The 15,092-nt window shown below is 40.3% G+C and overlaps 1 protein-coding gene across 3 annotated transcripts in view; it reads left to right on the forward strand.

Annotated features, from left to right (window-relative positions):
* Nucleotides 1–15,092, forward strand: part of IQSEC1 (IQ motif and Sec7 domain ArfGEF 1) — a 737,615-nt gene that overhangs the window by 700,021 nt on the left and 22,502 nt on the right. For 2 of the 3 annotated variants that reach the window (XM_050957734.1, XM_050957735.1), the window contains exons 10-13: nucleotides 957–986; nucleotides 3,523–3,648; nucleotides 9,163–9,262; nucleotides 14,340–14,513. In XM_050957734.1, coding sequence (XP_050813691.1) covers nucleotides 957–986; nucleotides 3,523–3,648; nucleotides 9,163–9,262; nucleotides 14,340–14,513 — 430 coding nt within the window. The remainder of the gene's footprint in view (nucleotides 1–956; nucleotides 987–3,522; nucleotides 3,649–9,162; nucleotides 9,263–14,339; nucleotides 14,514–15,092) is intronic. The other variant, XM_050957733.1, reaches the window with a different exon arrangement.

Raw genomic sequence — 15,092 nt, forward strand, 5'->3', positions numbered from 1 at the left:
ATCCCCCGAAACCTGCAGCTGAAGTCAGTGGGGCTCCTGGTACTCAACACTTCTGAAAGTCAGGCCCCCGGGTTTCTCATCTTGGGTGCCTTTTGAAAATGACTTGCCTAAAGTCACATAAGAGATCTATGATAAAGCTGGAAGTAGAACCCAAACCTTCTAACTCCCATACCTCAATCAGCTGATTCCTGAGGTTGTGCTGCAGTTTTTAATGGATCCTTGTTTTCCGTTTGAGTTTCAGCTTGTTACCTGCCATAGGGCATTTTAGGTGAGTAAGGACAGATTAGAAGCTGAGGAAGGTTTTCCAGATTTGTCCAGTTATTTGTAAAGAACTTTGAAGATTGATGCTAAGTATTATTTATCTAACCTGAGACTATCCCAGTTGGTTTAAAGCATATCACAGAAAAATATGGATTAGAGCCTGTTTCCTATTTCCAGTGCGGGGGAATTAGGGCATGAGGGAGAACTGAAGACCCCCTGGAAGAACTGTTGGAAGGTGTCACCAAATATGAAAAAGCTAATAGTGTCTTACACCATATGCTTAAGGGGAAAGGAAAAACTTCTTGACTGTTCTATACTAAGTGTTTCGGGCACGGGTGGTGTCATATTTACTGTCATATAAAACTTTCAGTTGACAGTAACGTATGTATTTCTGCTCCTGTCTGGTTCAGGCACATAGCATTCCAGACACAGGGCTTGATCTTGCAGTGTGCTGAGCCCATGCAGTAAATGGAGTTAGGGACACTTAACAGCCTTTCCGGAAGCAGTGGTTTTTCATAGAATCAGGTGCATTTGATGAGAATTTTTTTACTGTGTGAAAGAAAATGCGGGAAATAGCCACCTATTTTACTTTATAGGCGTTTACTCATAGTAAGACCATGGAGTATTTACTTGCTATGATACAGTACTGTGTTTCTCTGAAGTTTAACAAACTTTTATGTGTCTTTCTACTGTAGATTGGATCTCTACATCATGGACTTGGTTGTGTAGGTATTCCTTTTCATATTGATTCATGCTTTATAAATCTCACTAATCAGAAGCAGTTTAATATTCAGGATTATCCCTTACTAACACTAATATTTTTCTGCTGTATTTTTGACTTTCTCAAAATGTAGGCTTCTTTCAGTTGATTTATCTTTTAAGCAAACCTTTCTCACTGTTGACTTAGCAAAAACATGCCAACACTTCCTGCAGAAGTCAGGTCATGCTCTAAGGTATAAAGATTTGCTAAGAATTAAAAAATTTTCTTTGTGTAGTTTGTTTGTTTAATTCATTGCCCAGAGTTTTTTAGATTTTGTTTTTTCTCATGTTCTGTCTTTTTTTATTTGTGCATTCCTAATGCAAATTATCACCAGACTATCGTGCCCTATGCAAAAATGAAAATTGCATTGATTCTGCCCCAAAAGGCATGCCCTATCACCTAGCTCTCACTTCATCAACCATTCCTTGTATGTTTCAGTATTTGTTGTTTGTTTCCTAGGAGGATATTGCCAATTAATTTGCAGTTCTTTTTTCAAAGGTAGATGAGTACAGCAGGCATACAAATTGAAGTCCGATACAAATTCAATTATATTCTTAAAACTGAATCTCCTTATGAAGTGTTCCACTTATTTTAATCTCAGGCTAGTGTTGCCAATAATAGTAAAAATCATTTAAAAAAAATTTTTTTAAGGCAATGAAAAGCAAATATAAATGCTAATTCCCCATCACCTGACAACTTTGTACTGTGTTTGTAACGTAGCACCTTCTGTCAAAAGATTAGATGTCATTTTACAAATTTGACTCTTAATGTTTTTTTTCATTATGATCATTTTCCTTTGCATTAATATTTTACCTTAGGATGATCCAGAGAATGTTCTTCCCCATTACTTCTCATTTGCATTGCTTTTAATCTGCTTGCCTCCTGCTCTTCTTGCATGAGCAGTCAACATGGAAGCCTTGTTAGAGTGGTGGAAAGCTTTGTTTCATAGTCTAATAAAGTATCTATTAGTACTTCCCAGGTGTTTGTTTAGAAATGGCTGCAGACTATGGAAATGCTCTGGAGGACCCTTCTGTTGATTTAAGAATGAATACATTTTCCTTTCAGTTAAATTCCATATGTAGGTCTCACTGTAGTTAACTCTACATTAATTAGGCTCAATTTACTTCTTACAGTCTGTTGTCTTGCAGTGGCAGATGCCAGGCTGCCAGCCCCAAGGGGAAGTAAGTCTGTCTGGAGATGGGGGAAATGCAGCAGCATAACCCACCTCTAAGCCCTCTCTGGTGGGGGAGCCCATGACCGCTTGTCCAGCACCAAAAGTGGGCGGGGTAACCTTGAGGGAAAACTGATTCAGCACCTTTTCTCTGCCAGCCGATTCCTATAGAGCATTAGCCAGGTTTTAAAACTGTCCTTCCCTGCAAAACCCCCAGGAAAATAAGTACCATAATTAATACAATGCCACAGGAGTATTGGGGGTGAAATTCTGGCACGATTGGTGTCAGTGGCAAAAATCTCATTGATTTTAAGGCCAGGATTTCACCCAATGAAATAACAAAGTAGAGGGGAAAGTGTCCATGTGTCAGTTTCTATATTAAAATATAGGCCATGAACAAGTTTTGAGGACCACTGATTTAAAGGAATAATGTGTACTTACTAATAATCTCTGCTTTTCAGCTTCCTTGGCCTAATAAACCATACTGTTCCCATACAGAATCAGAGGATGTAATAAAATAGTTCGTTTAAAATAAGAAAAACAAGTCTAGGTACAAAGGAATATTCTATGCTTTACATGAAAATATAAATTTAAAACATCCCTTTTTAATATGATTGGCAGAATAATCTTATTTGCATTTGAAAGACATGAAGTCTCAGTAGATTCAGAATAACTATTTTCTGTAGATGTTGTAGGCAGGAATGTTTCAAGGAAGAAAGCGGGAAGTTATTATCGGTTTTCTTATCAGCATGAGAAAAGAAGTCAGACTGAAGATACATTTACTTTTTCCTGATGTGCATGCCACCTTGCCTTGATCTCACAAATGTACAGATTGAATTAAACAATTAAAAAACAAACAAAAAACAAAACAAAACACCAAAGCCTGGTGTATTCGCCATCTGATAAAAGGTGAAATAATTTTGCATCCCGTGTTATTTGGTATTAGATATTTAAAAGTGTGCAGCAAAATGGAAACACTTTGCTTTGTGATCACACTTTCTGCTTTATTTTACTCAATGTTTTATAGCTATATAAACTAAGGTTTGCTCTTTCCCCTGTTAAAGTCAGTAGCAAAACTCCCATTGGCTTCAATGTGCAGGATACAAGTCCCTACAGAATATCTGACTTAATGATTTAATTATGTTGTGGATCTGTTGCAACTTTGCAGCAGATATATCTGTGTTGTTATATTGTTCATCCTTTGATGAAAAACACTCTACTATTGGTCTTAAAGAACTAATGATATTAGAAGTATTAGCATAAAGACTTCAGGCAAGAAAGATACTCCTTATTAACTGAGATCAGCATTGTACTTTTCTGTATACCATAGGTTCTCTCTTTACCCCACCGGAGACTTGTCTGCTACTGTAGGTTGTTTGAAGTTCCAGACCCAAATAAACCTCAGAAGCTTGGTCTGCACCAGCGAGAAATATTTTTATTTAATGACCTCCTTGTGGTATGTATTTTCAGATACAATGTATTTTTTTAAGATAAGCTTTTATTAGCACACAGATTCTGATAAGTAGAGAGACTTCCTAAGTATACTAAGAAGTGTGTAGAAAACTATATTTTCATTGCTAGATTTCTGCTGCCATTCATTTGTTTATCTTTGCTTAGAGGAAGACAGCTTAGCCTTTGTCCTGATAGTCTTATCATATTTTTGGTACCATGGTTGAAGGCTTTACTGGCACCATCAACCAGGTTTTCTGGGACATGATGATGTTTTTCTTGCTTATAAGATCCAGCTTTCTAAAATGCAAATGTTTTACAGATCTTGCTAAAGGCTGGGGGGCCAGACTTTTAAAGGTATTGAGGTGCTGAAGATGTAGGTGGCATCTAGCGGGACTTTCAGAAGTGCCTAGGTGCCTAACTTCTATTGATTTCAGTGGGAATTATGCATGTAGGTGCCTCTTTAGGCACCTAAATACCTTTAAAAAATCTGGCCCTTTGTCCTTTTTGGAGTGAGCACTATCTGGACGGAGCTTGGTGCTTTGAACTCCCATTGATTTCCATGGGAGTCAGGGCACTGAAAACCCAAGAGGCCATATATACTAAGAGGGACAGTGTTGTGGATCTGGATTTAAACAGCTGTAAACTAAGGATTTTGTATCCTCTAGTTATCTGCAACATAGGTTCCCCTTCTCCTCCCATATGCACACATACACGTCCCTTGGAGGAAACAAAAGAGTTTAGTTTACAAAGGGAAGTTCTTGTCTGAGCAGTGAGTATATCTGTGCAAATATGTTGAATTTTAGAAACTGAGTTCTGCTAATTGAATTTATCCTTATAATAAATTAAATCAGTTCTAGCAAATCTACAGGAAAAAAAGCATGTTCTTATGGCCATGTATTGCTTGCATGAATATCATTAATATCTCATTACATCTAAGCCTATCATTTTCCCCCAGGCCTTTGGTAAGAGATACCAGCCCCAGCTTTGGGTTATTTTTATTATCTAGCTTTAGCTGGTTAGTAGTCGTTTGAGTCAAGATGGGCTGAGCACTCTTTGTTTTGTATTGCGCACTGTTTGATTTATTTGTAGGATGGACACCCAGTGCATGAGACAGGAGACTGGATTTTTATAATTCAAATGCATTTCAAAAATAAGAGTCATGGATAAAATCGGAGATACTATTTAAAATCCAAATTGTGCTCTAGTGACCCATGAATATGACCTTGAGCCTCAAGAGTCTAGAAAGAGTTCATGTCCAACTATTCATAATTAAGGCTGCGAGGCTGTCACTGAAGTCACGGATTCCATGACTTTCTGGGACCTCTGTGACTTCTGCAGCCTGCAGGTGTGCCTGACCCCAGAGCCGCTCGAGCAGCACTGGAGCCAGTCACACCACTCCACCCCCCGCAACAGTGGCGGTCCCGGGGCACCCCCCACCAGCAGCAGTGGAGGTGGTGGTCCTGGGCCGGCCCCTGCCAGCAGCGGCGGTCACAGCTGGCCCCTCACCCCTGAGCTCCAGCAGGCACCCCGGAGCACCCTTCCCCAGCATCCCCCACAAGCACCAAAGAGTGTCCGAAAGCCCCCTATAAGCACCAGTGGGCACCATGGAGCTCCCCCAGCACCAGTAGCCCAGGTGCCCCCTAGCACCCTCAGAGCCCCCCAGAACACCCGAGATTTAGTCAGGGGGTATATAGTACAAGTCATGGACAGGTCATGTTTATTGGTCCTGCTAGTGAAGGCAGGGGGCTGGACTCGATGAACTTCCAAGGTCCCTTCCAGTTCTAGGACATTGGTATATCTCCAATTATTAATTATTATTATTATTTATTTATTATGACCTGTCCATGACTTTTACTAAAAATACCTGTGACTAAAACATAGCCTTGCACATAATCACTGATTATCATCCTAAATATATATTTAATCGAGTACATAAAAGGCTGTTACAAGGAGGAGGGAGAAAAATTGTTCTTCTTAATCTCTGAGAATAGGACAAGAAGCAATGGGTATAAATTGCAGCAGGGGCAGTTTAGGATGGATGTTAGGAAAAACTTCCTAACTGTCAGGGTGGTTAAGCACTGGAATAAATTCCCAGGGAGGCTGTGGAATATCCATCATTGGAAATTTTTAAGAGCAGGTTAGACAAGCACTTGTCAGGGATGGTGTAGATAATACTTAGTCCTGCCATGAGTGCAGGGAACTGGATGAGATGACCTCTCGAGGTCCCTTCCAGTCCTACAATTCTGTGATTTTCTTTGAAACCTGAAGATTCTTTCTCATTACTACTATTGGTTATAAGAAGGTGGTTTGGTGCAATAGTTTGTTGCAGAAAATATTTGTGATAGTTCCAGTTTACCTGTTTCAAAAAAGGCTCATCTAGCTATTGAGATAAAACAGGAAAGGGTAATTACACTTGGCTATTGATCTGTGTTTAGTTGATGTGTTATGATCCAGACGTGTCTATTCCCTTGAATATAAGTTGAGTATGTTGAAATACGTTTTACAGTTGATTTTCCTTCCCAGCATACATTTAGTTTGACCCAGTGTTTTTAAAAATACAAATAAAAGGAGTGATAGCTTGGAAGCATTTTCTTGAATTACTTTCAAAAACAGGAACACCTGTAGTACTTTGTAGTCTGAATGTATTTTGATTTTTACCTGGAGAATTAAGTTGGTTGGATATTGTATCCCATATTTTGTTGTGAGTGATAACATAAAGGTACATTGCCTGTTCATTATTTATAATTTGTACTCTTACTCAGGGCTTGAACAAGACAGGCTTTCCTTCAAAAATGGATAAATAACCTTCAAATCCAAATGTGTTCATGAGTTTAAATCAATGTAATATTGTCATCCTCTGCAAACAGTCTGTGTTTTTTAGTCTGATGCTAATAGCTGTGCCAAATTGTATCAGAGTGAAAACTGGCCAGAGTCTCGTTAGTTATCAGTGGTGCAGATGAGGAACTCTATATCTAGAAGTTAAAATTACAAGAACTGAGTCAATTTTATTCTGCCACAACTTGAGCAAGCTGTGAGCTGCAGCAGAGGGAGGATCTAGTCATGGTGGAGGAGGTCCCAAAAACAGACACTGAAGAGCAGGTTATTAGATGTTGTTTGTATTTCTTTAGTGCCTAGAGGCCTCAATCAAAATCAGGGTTCCAGTGTAGTAAGTGCTGTACAAACACAATCTAATTGGACAAGAGAGACCAAGGGCAGGAGGAGAATCCGAGGCAGTGGGAGATGAAGAGACATGGCCAAGGTCACACAGCAGGTCAGCAATAGATCCCAGAGTAGAACCCAGGTCTCCTGAGTTCCAGGCCTGTGCCCTGTTCTGCCTCTCTGCAGTCTCATTGTAGCACAGAGGACAGAGAGAGAAAAAGATCCTTCTGCTGTCTAGTAGTCAGAAGGGATACATGCTTCAGACTTATCAGACACCTCCTAGCGGGAGGCTACAAAAGATAATCCCACAGACCACACACTGGGAATCCTACCATTGTCCCTGTGAGTTGGCTCAGTTTTTTTATCTGAGAGTAGCTCTTGGACTAGTGAGTGGTTTAGTCCTTGAGCTACTTTGGGTAAATCTACACAGTCTGTGGAAGTGAGCCTCTCAGCCTGGGTCGACAGACTTGGGGTGGCAGAGCTCACACTAGCTCTCTAAAAATATCTGTGTAGAGGCGCTTTGAAGTTGCGACTCAAACTGGAGCTCTGGCTCTGAAGCCTCGGGAGGGAGGCGGCAGAAGTAGCTTAGAAGCTCACTCATGTGGTCTGTTTAGACATACCCTAAGGGTATGGCTACACTTACAGCTGTACAGCGCTGGAAGTTACAGCTGTCTTCGTACAGCTGTGTAGGGAAAGCACTGCAGTGTGGCCATACTGACAGCTACCAGCGCAGCAGTGTGGCCACATTTGCAGCATTTGCAGCGCCATTGGGAGTGGTGCATTGTGGGCAGCTGTCCCAGCGTTCAAGTGGCTGCAACGTGCTTTTCAAAAGAGGGGTGTGGGATAGAGTGTGACAGGGACCGTGGAGGAGACAGAGAGAGTAGATTTTTGGAGCTGACACTGTTGTCAGCTCCCTGCCTTGCAAGTTCTAAGGACTGGAAGATACACAGCACCAACCTTCAATCATTTTAAAAGTTTCGACCCCTTCCCCCACCCCTCTCTTATTCACTAAATGCACATTATGCACTCCTAAATAGCCTTCAGACCACATAAGCAGTTCTCAACACGGACTCCCCTCTCCCCCTCCGCCGTGTGGCTTCTCTCCTCAAGCAAACAGCTGTGAACATTCCAAAGCAATTCCCCTGCCTGCCTCCGCTCGCTCGCTTGCTCGAGCAAACAGGAGCTGTGTTTGTTTTTTAGATAAGCAGCTCCCGGGTGCCTGGAGTTCAGCCACTCTTCCGGTTTGTTGTGAACAGGCATTCTGGGATACCTCCTAATACCCTGGAGGTCAATTACAGTACTTTTGGTGGCCACACTTGACGAGCAGTGCTGCATCACCAGCGCTGCAATCGTTATACCCTAAGCAGACCAGGTGTACAGCCAGTGCTGCAGCCAGGAGTTGCAGCGCTGGATGTGCCTTGCGGGTGTGGACAGTTACTAAGTTGCAGCGCTGTAAACCCACCACCTGCACTGCAACTCTCCGGTGTAGCCATGGCCTAAGTGTCTGGTAAACCTCTCACGCCCTGCATGTGAGGAGTAAGAGAGGGAGTGAATAGGAATGAGGGTGGAGGGTGCAGGAGGGTGGCAGAGGGAGAGAAGAGGCTGATAGAATAAGCTAATAGAAGGGAGTCAAGTACTGAGAGATTTTGGAGGGAGTAGGAGAGAGAGAAACAACTGTGTGGCAGAGAAAGAAGTAAGAGGTTGGAGGGAGAGAGAACAGTCTGATAATAACTAAAAGATAAACTCTGATCAAGGATGGAGGGAAAGACAGGAGACATAAAAGCAGCAAAGAATTCACCCACGAAAGCTCATGCTCCAAAACGTCTGTTAGTCTATAAGGTGCCACAGGATTCTTTGCTGCTTTTACAGATCCAGACTAACACGGCTACCCCTCTGATACAGGAGACATAGCAAGTTTCTGTTGAATGACATATTTTTCAATGACATTCAATAAACAATATGTAATTGTTTCATTTCTTTAAGATTTAGGGCCAGTGGCCTTGGGAGATATGGTAACACAGGTATTTTCTTCCCAAGCCCTCCTGGTGGTAGGGGTCATGTACATTTTTCAAGCCTTGTTTATCTTTCTGCAAGCAAAGGTTGTAGATTTATCCCAATAGACCAGTTACAGTGCAGGGGGGAGGGAAAAAAAAGCAAAAGTAGCAAATAGTTACTGTATTGCAGACTGGAAGCTGTCTTTGGGTAAAATATATATCTATTTCTGATATGCCAGTACCAAGAGTAATTAAAGTAGTGTGTATAGAATTGTTTCACTATTATAGTTGAATTCTTTCCACTGATGTTCAGATCAAAGAACACATTCTTATTTTGTCTGGGTTTTTTTAATTGATATTTTCAGGTTACCAAGATCTTTCAAAAGAAGAAGAATTCGGTCACGTATAGTTTTCGACAGTCCTTTTCCCTCTATGGAATGCAAGTTCTTCTTTTTGAGAATCAGTGTAAGTCTTTTTCTCTGTTTTTCTCTATATAGTTTTCTGATATCAGGATGAAGAGCTGCCCATCAGTTTCTTAGGTCTAGGAGTGAAGTCAGTATGTGCTGGAACGAGCCCTAGAATTAAATACAAGATGCTCTTTGAAAATAGCAGAAATGTCGAGAGACTTCTGGCTTAAGGATAGGCATCACATCTGGCTCAGAATGGTGTTTCTGAATGCAGTGAGGACAAATTTGGTGTATCCTTTTCTGATCTTCAGCTGCAATTAACAGACATGTAGTTCTAAATAATGACTGAGACACAGATTTGTGTAAAACAGTCTCTCAGCCACTGTTTGTTTATTTAATGTCTTTACTGATTTATAACTCAACTCAGTACCTAGGGAGCTTGCATAATTAAAAGATAAATACAAAATATAGTGTGACAAGGTTCCTCCTCTACCTTGGTGGGTCCTGTGCTTATTGGCGGATTTGCTTGCCTCACAGATTCACCCTGTGGATTTGGAAACAGCCCAGAGACCTTTCCCTCTGGTAGAAGCCACAGTCCAGGTCAATTCCTCCTGTGTTTGATTAGGAGTTGGGAAGTTTGGGGAGAACTCGGGCCCACCCTCTACCCTGGGTTCCAGCCCAGGGCCCTGTGGACTGCAGCTGTCTCGAGTGCCTCCTGGTACAGTTGCGCGACAGCTACAACTCCTGGGCTACTTCCCCGTGGCCTCCTCCCAACACCTTCTTTGTCCTCACCACCGGATCTTCCTCCTGATGTCTGATAATGCTTGTACTTCTCAGTCCTCCAGCAGTATGCCTACTCGCTCTCAGCTTCTTACACACCTCTTGCTCCCAGTTCCTCACACACACTTCCTCTCCTCTGGCTCCCCTTTGGCCTGATTGGAGTGAGCCGTTTTATAGCATCAGAGGGGCCTTGATTAGAGTCAGGTGCTTAAGAGCCTCACCTGACTCTTGGCAGGTTAATTGGAGTCAGGTGTTCTCATTAGCCTGGAGCAGCCCCTGCTCTGGTTACTCAGGGAACAGAAAAGTGCTTATCCTGTGGCCAGTATATCTCCCTTCTACTGCTCTGGTGTTCCCGACTAGCCTGGGTCTATCACAATAGTTAGATGAAGTTTTTGTATTAAAAACCTGCATCTCCTGTCCCCAGGTGTTCCTCGGGTAATTTAAATGCTTCGCTCGTCAGATGTACCAAACTCAATCTCCAGGAGACAGCCATATGAATATCTTGCCACTGCTCCTGGAGAGGTGAACCCCAGGGATCAATAGCAATAGCAATCTAGCAGCAAGCATAGCTGTTTCTATCGGACATAAGTGGTTTCTCTGAAATTTTGCACACAGACCATGCAAATTATTATTATTATAGATAATAGCCAAAAGCCTGAACTGCGTAACAAATCCAGTGTGGTTCAGTGGTACGATAGTTTCTGGTTTCTCCAAGGTGCTCCTTGCCTGCCATTTCCATAACCCCTGAAAATGAGGTCACATGCTCAAATGGCTCATCCAAATAAAGAAACAAGTTGGTGTATTTTACATGAGCTGAAGAATCCGGTTGATTTTTTTAAAGGGGTTACAATTATGGTTTATTGCTGTAATCTAGCTGTGAGGTTACAAAGGCATGACTTATTCAGGTACAGTCCACATCAGATAGGAATGTTTACAGCTTGGTCATAGATGAAAATAGGTGTCTGCCTCTGCTGTCACCTGGGCATCCAGAAGCAGCTACAAATCTAACATAACTTCAACTGCAAACTATACTGGCAAAGATCAGACATACTTCAATAGAGGGCACACTTACTGACTTAGCCCAATCCTAGAGATGCTTCACCATGCATTTTGCTATCAGTAAACCTCTTGTCCACATCCTCATTTCCGTATAAACATAAATACTTAGGGTATCTTGGAGTCAGTGGAAATTAGACATAGCTCTGAGTGCCGCCCACAGACTGATGCTGCTGCAGCCCAAGCCATCTCACTATGTATCTCCTCTTGCAGAAGTGCAGGCGCAGTGAGCAGGAGGGAAGACAGGATGGAACCTTCTAGGTCCCCATATGGGAGAAGCCTTTGGATGGCTTCTTAAAGGGAAGGGAACAAACCCACCGAAGAGGATGTTGTGTCCATCCTTTAAAGATCCTGCAGATTAGTTAACAGAATCAGTCATGCTCATAGCCCTGAAGTGTGCTTGTATTAACCCATTTCCTTGTTGGAAAGTAAAGTTCTTTTAAAACTGTCAAAATAAAAGTAGTTTTCCAAAGAAGTTTAAAACCAAAGTGTGCAGCTAACCTGTGTATAAGCTATTATTTATGAGCAAAGAGCTCAGAATGTACAAACAGTATATCAGAAGGGGAAGAGAAAGTCTAGTCCCCTATAACCTGTGAAATTCATATTCTCTTACACTCCTGTGGGTAAGAGGAGACTAACTCAAAGTACTGCAGGGCCTGTAGAGCAGGCAAGTAACCAATATCAATCCATCCAGTAAATCTGCATGTTGCAGGTATCAGAATCAGCTTGTTCTCAGGGAATGAGGTTCATGAACATTCTGAGGCCAGTGTCACTAATGCAAAGGGAGCGAAATCTTTCAATTTGGCTGATGCTGAGTCGACTGAAATTATTGTCATTGCACAGTTGATGAGGGTAAAATATATTATGGGATTTGCTGTTTCAAGACAAGGAAGTATGACATTTATCTCTATTGCATAAATAGACCCCAAGGAAAACATTTATATTTACAAACAAGGTTAGCAACGTATTTTTAATGGAGTCCAGCTAACACCTAAATTATTTATGTCAATATTTGCTGCTGTAGGAATATCAGTTGTATTGATAGCAGCGCTGACCATAGGAGTTTGCTACTGGGGAGTTTGGTCTGTGTAGTAGAGCTGATGTGTGCAGTTCAGTAGCTTGAATTTCTGTCTAGGTGTCGTCATAGTTATCAAGTTGCCTTACTTTTCCTTGCTCAGCTGTTATGAATATTCTTTTTTTTTAATTTTTATTTTTTAAAGTTCTTCACTTTTTCTGATTTATAACTGACTAGCTAGTTGGCTCCTCCTCCACTCAAGAAAGGTGAATGTCCTGATTTCCTTTTTGTTTGAAGCTATGTATGCTTTGAATGGTGCATAAGTCTTTGTGTAAACTGTAGCTGTATTTGACTGCACTTTTTAAGGCAGTGTAATACTTTTTTTTGGAACACAATGACCTTGGCAGCTGGGGTAGAAATTGTCTCACACCAGATGGTGTTTCTTGAGTGAATGGCCATGAGAGAGGATTTGTTCTTCTGCTTAAATAGAAATCTACAATGCTTGAATTCCATTTGTTGTGCACTTGGAAGCACCCTGTGTTGTAATAATGGATCATGGACTTTTAATACATGGAAGAGATCGAAATTTTTATGAAATTATTTACTGCACATGTTCTAAGACTGTGTGAGGCCTCATTTCCAGGGGTCAGCAATTCAAGCAAAAACTGAAACCATTTTCTGTAGTAGAGAAAATCTTGGTTATGTGTATATCTCTGTGTGTCTGTGCTTTTCTGCTCAACTGCCAGATGTTCATGTGACCAGCTGTTAAGGTCTGCTATGTTAGATGCACAACTGGACTACAGGCAGCTCGTTCAAGAATTAAAATGAAGACAATCTGATAAGCAAGAGCCATTTGCCCCATCATTTACAGTGGGCTTTAATTAAATGCCTTGAAAATGATCCCCATTGTTGTAAATAAAGATCAGGATGTCACTGTTCATGCCCTGCAGAATAAGCACATTTTTATTCCATCAAAGCATGACATTGGTGGGTAACATTATACAAAAAAAGTGATTGGAGAGCTGAGGTTAATACAAAACATTACAAGTCACACATACAAATACATCTGTCTGTTTACTCACAAACAACCAAAACAAAATGACCAAAAAGAATCTATAATTCTGAGAGTTATTGCTAGAGTCTTTGCTCAGCAAAACTACCACTCAAACATGAATGAGTGGCAGGATCAGGACAATTGAATATAAATTATCAGACTTGTTGGGAAGAGTTATGAATGTGTTTTTTTTCTCATGGATTTTTCTTCCAAGCTGTACAGTACTGTTGGTGCTTAAGGGAACGAATGTATAAAGCTTAAATACCTCAGTATTTATTAGGGAACATTAAGTTAAGCAGTTCCATATATAGAAAGTTCTAATATTCCTCCAGGCATTTTCACTAAGCCCCTCTGTCTCTTAAACACTTTAGGCTTTCTTTCTGGTATGTGCACTATAATTATATACCTAAGTGTTATATCTTCAAGGTGACCCTGGCCTACTATCTCAAATTACATCTGTAAATTTTGCATTTACAGTAGTTTGCATGTTCAGACTGGATAGCTGTTCATCTAGCTGATTCGCACATGTAAAACGAGACTGTTAGTGTGCCAGCATGTGCAAAGATGCCAAGCATCATTTCTGAGAAAGTTTTTAAAATTTGGCCCATAATGAGTAAGAATATTGAACTTAATTTATAAAGTATGTCATTGTTTGCAATCTACTGAATCAAACTAATGTAACACACTAGTAATATATAATAGATACATGTTTAAAATATATTTTTTGTAAAGACTTTCAATAGATTTTGTTTGCTGCAGTATTTTTTAGGTCTTTGTTAATGTTTTCATTTAAACTAGACATGTTTGGTTAGCATTTTTGTTTTAAATCCAAGGATGTTTTAAATCCAGCTGGGATTTACTTTACTTCTGTCAAGGTTAGCTTAGGCCTAAACAAGTTGTCCCTTTGAGCAAATCAGCCAAACCTGGTGTTTTTTACTGACATTGCTACTACAAACATATTTTGTGTGTGTGTATGTGTGTGTTAATTGTCCATGTGGATGTTCAGTGAGATTTATTTTCCTTTAGAAAATGCATCTGAGCAGGTAAAATGTCCTTCTGAGTTTTTAAATGTAGTAGTAAAAACTGCTTTTCTCTGCCGTCTGTCCAGGGTTCAAAAATGGTAACAGAGTATTAGTAAAAAAAATAAGTTAAAATGGAAGAAAATAAAATTAAAGATAATAAAAATTATTTAACCTTTTCTTTTCTCCATTTTCCCCTCCCCACCCACAGATTATCCGAATGGCATTCGGCTTACATCAGCTGTTCCTGGAGCAGATATCAAAGTCCTAATAAATTTCAATGCACCCAATCCTCAGGATAGAAAGAAATTTACGGATGACTTGAGAGAGTCTATTGCAGAAGTTCAAGAGATGGAAAAGCACAGAATAGAGTGTAAGTACAAAGGTACATATAATAGAGCATTTTCAAACTAATCAACATTAGTAAATCTGTTTGAGATATATGTAATATAATCCACCAGGATTTAAGTCTTAAAATAATGTAGCTCCCCATCTGAGGCTTTGATAATATTTTAGAGATAAAACATTGATTCCTAAAACTCCTGCCAGGATCTTTGGACTGGTAGCTAGTGTACTATGTAATTGCAATGGAAATATATCTTAAGCACCAGCAAAAACTGACTGATGAGTAAGTAGAGGGTAGGTCTGTACCAAATAAATAAATTGCATTGTAAGTTTTAGGGCTATTTTAAGTGACTTCTTAGAAAGAGATATTGTCTTTTGGAGATGGACTTTAGAAGAACTTTAACTCTGTTTCTCTTAATATCAAACTTTATTCTTTTGAAAAGCATCATGCTTGCTGCTTCTTCAGTAGCCATTATGCAAATAAACATACTGGAAGCTGCAGATATCTATCTATCTAAACATAGGATTTTATATTTTATTTTTCCAGCATGTAACATCCTTTCATCGCATATGTTGTTATAAAATAACTGCAACAGAGATCAAGTTTTCTTCCATGTGC

Source organism: Gopherus flavomarginatus, chromosome 6 (genome assembly GCF_025201925.1).
Source record: "Gopherus flavomarginatus isolate rGopFla2 chromosome 6, rGopFla2.mat.asm, whole genome shotgun sequence".
NCBI lineage: Eukaryota > Metazoa > Chordata > Testudines > Testudinidae > Gopherus > Gopherus flavomarginatus.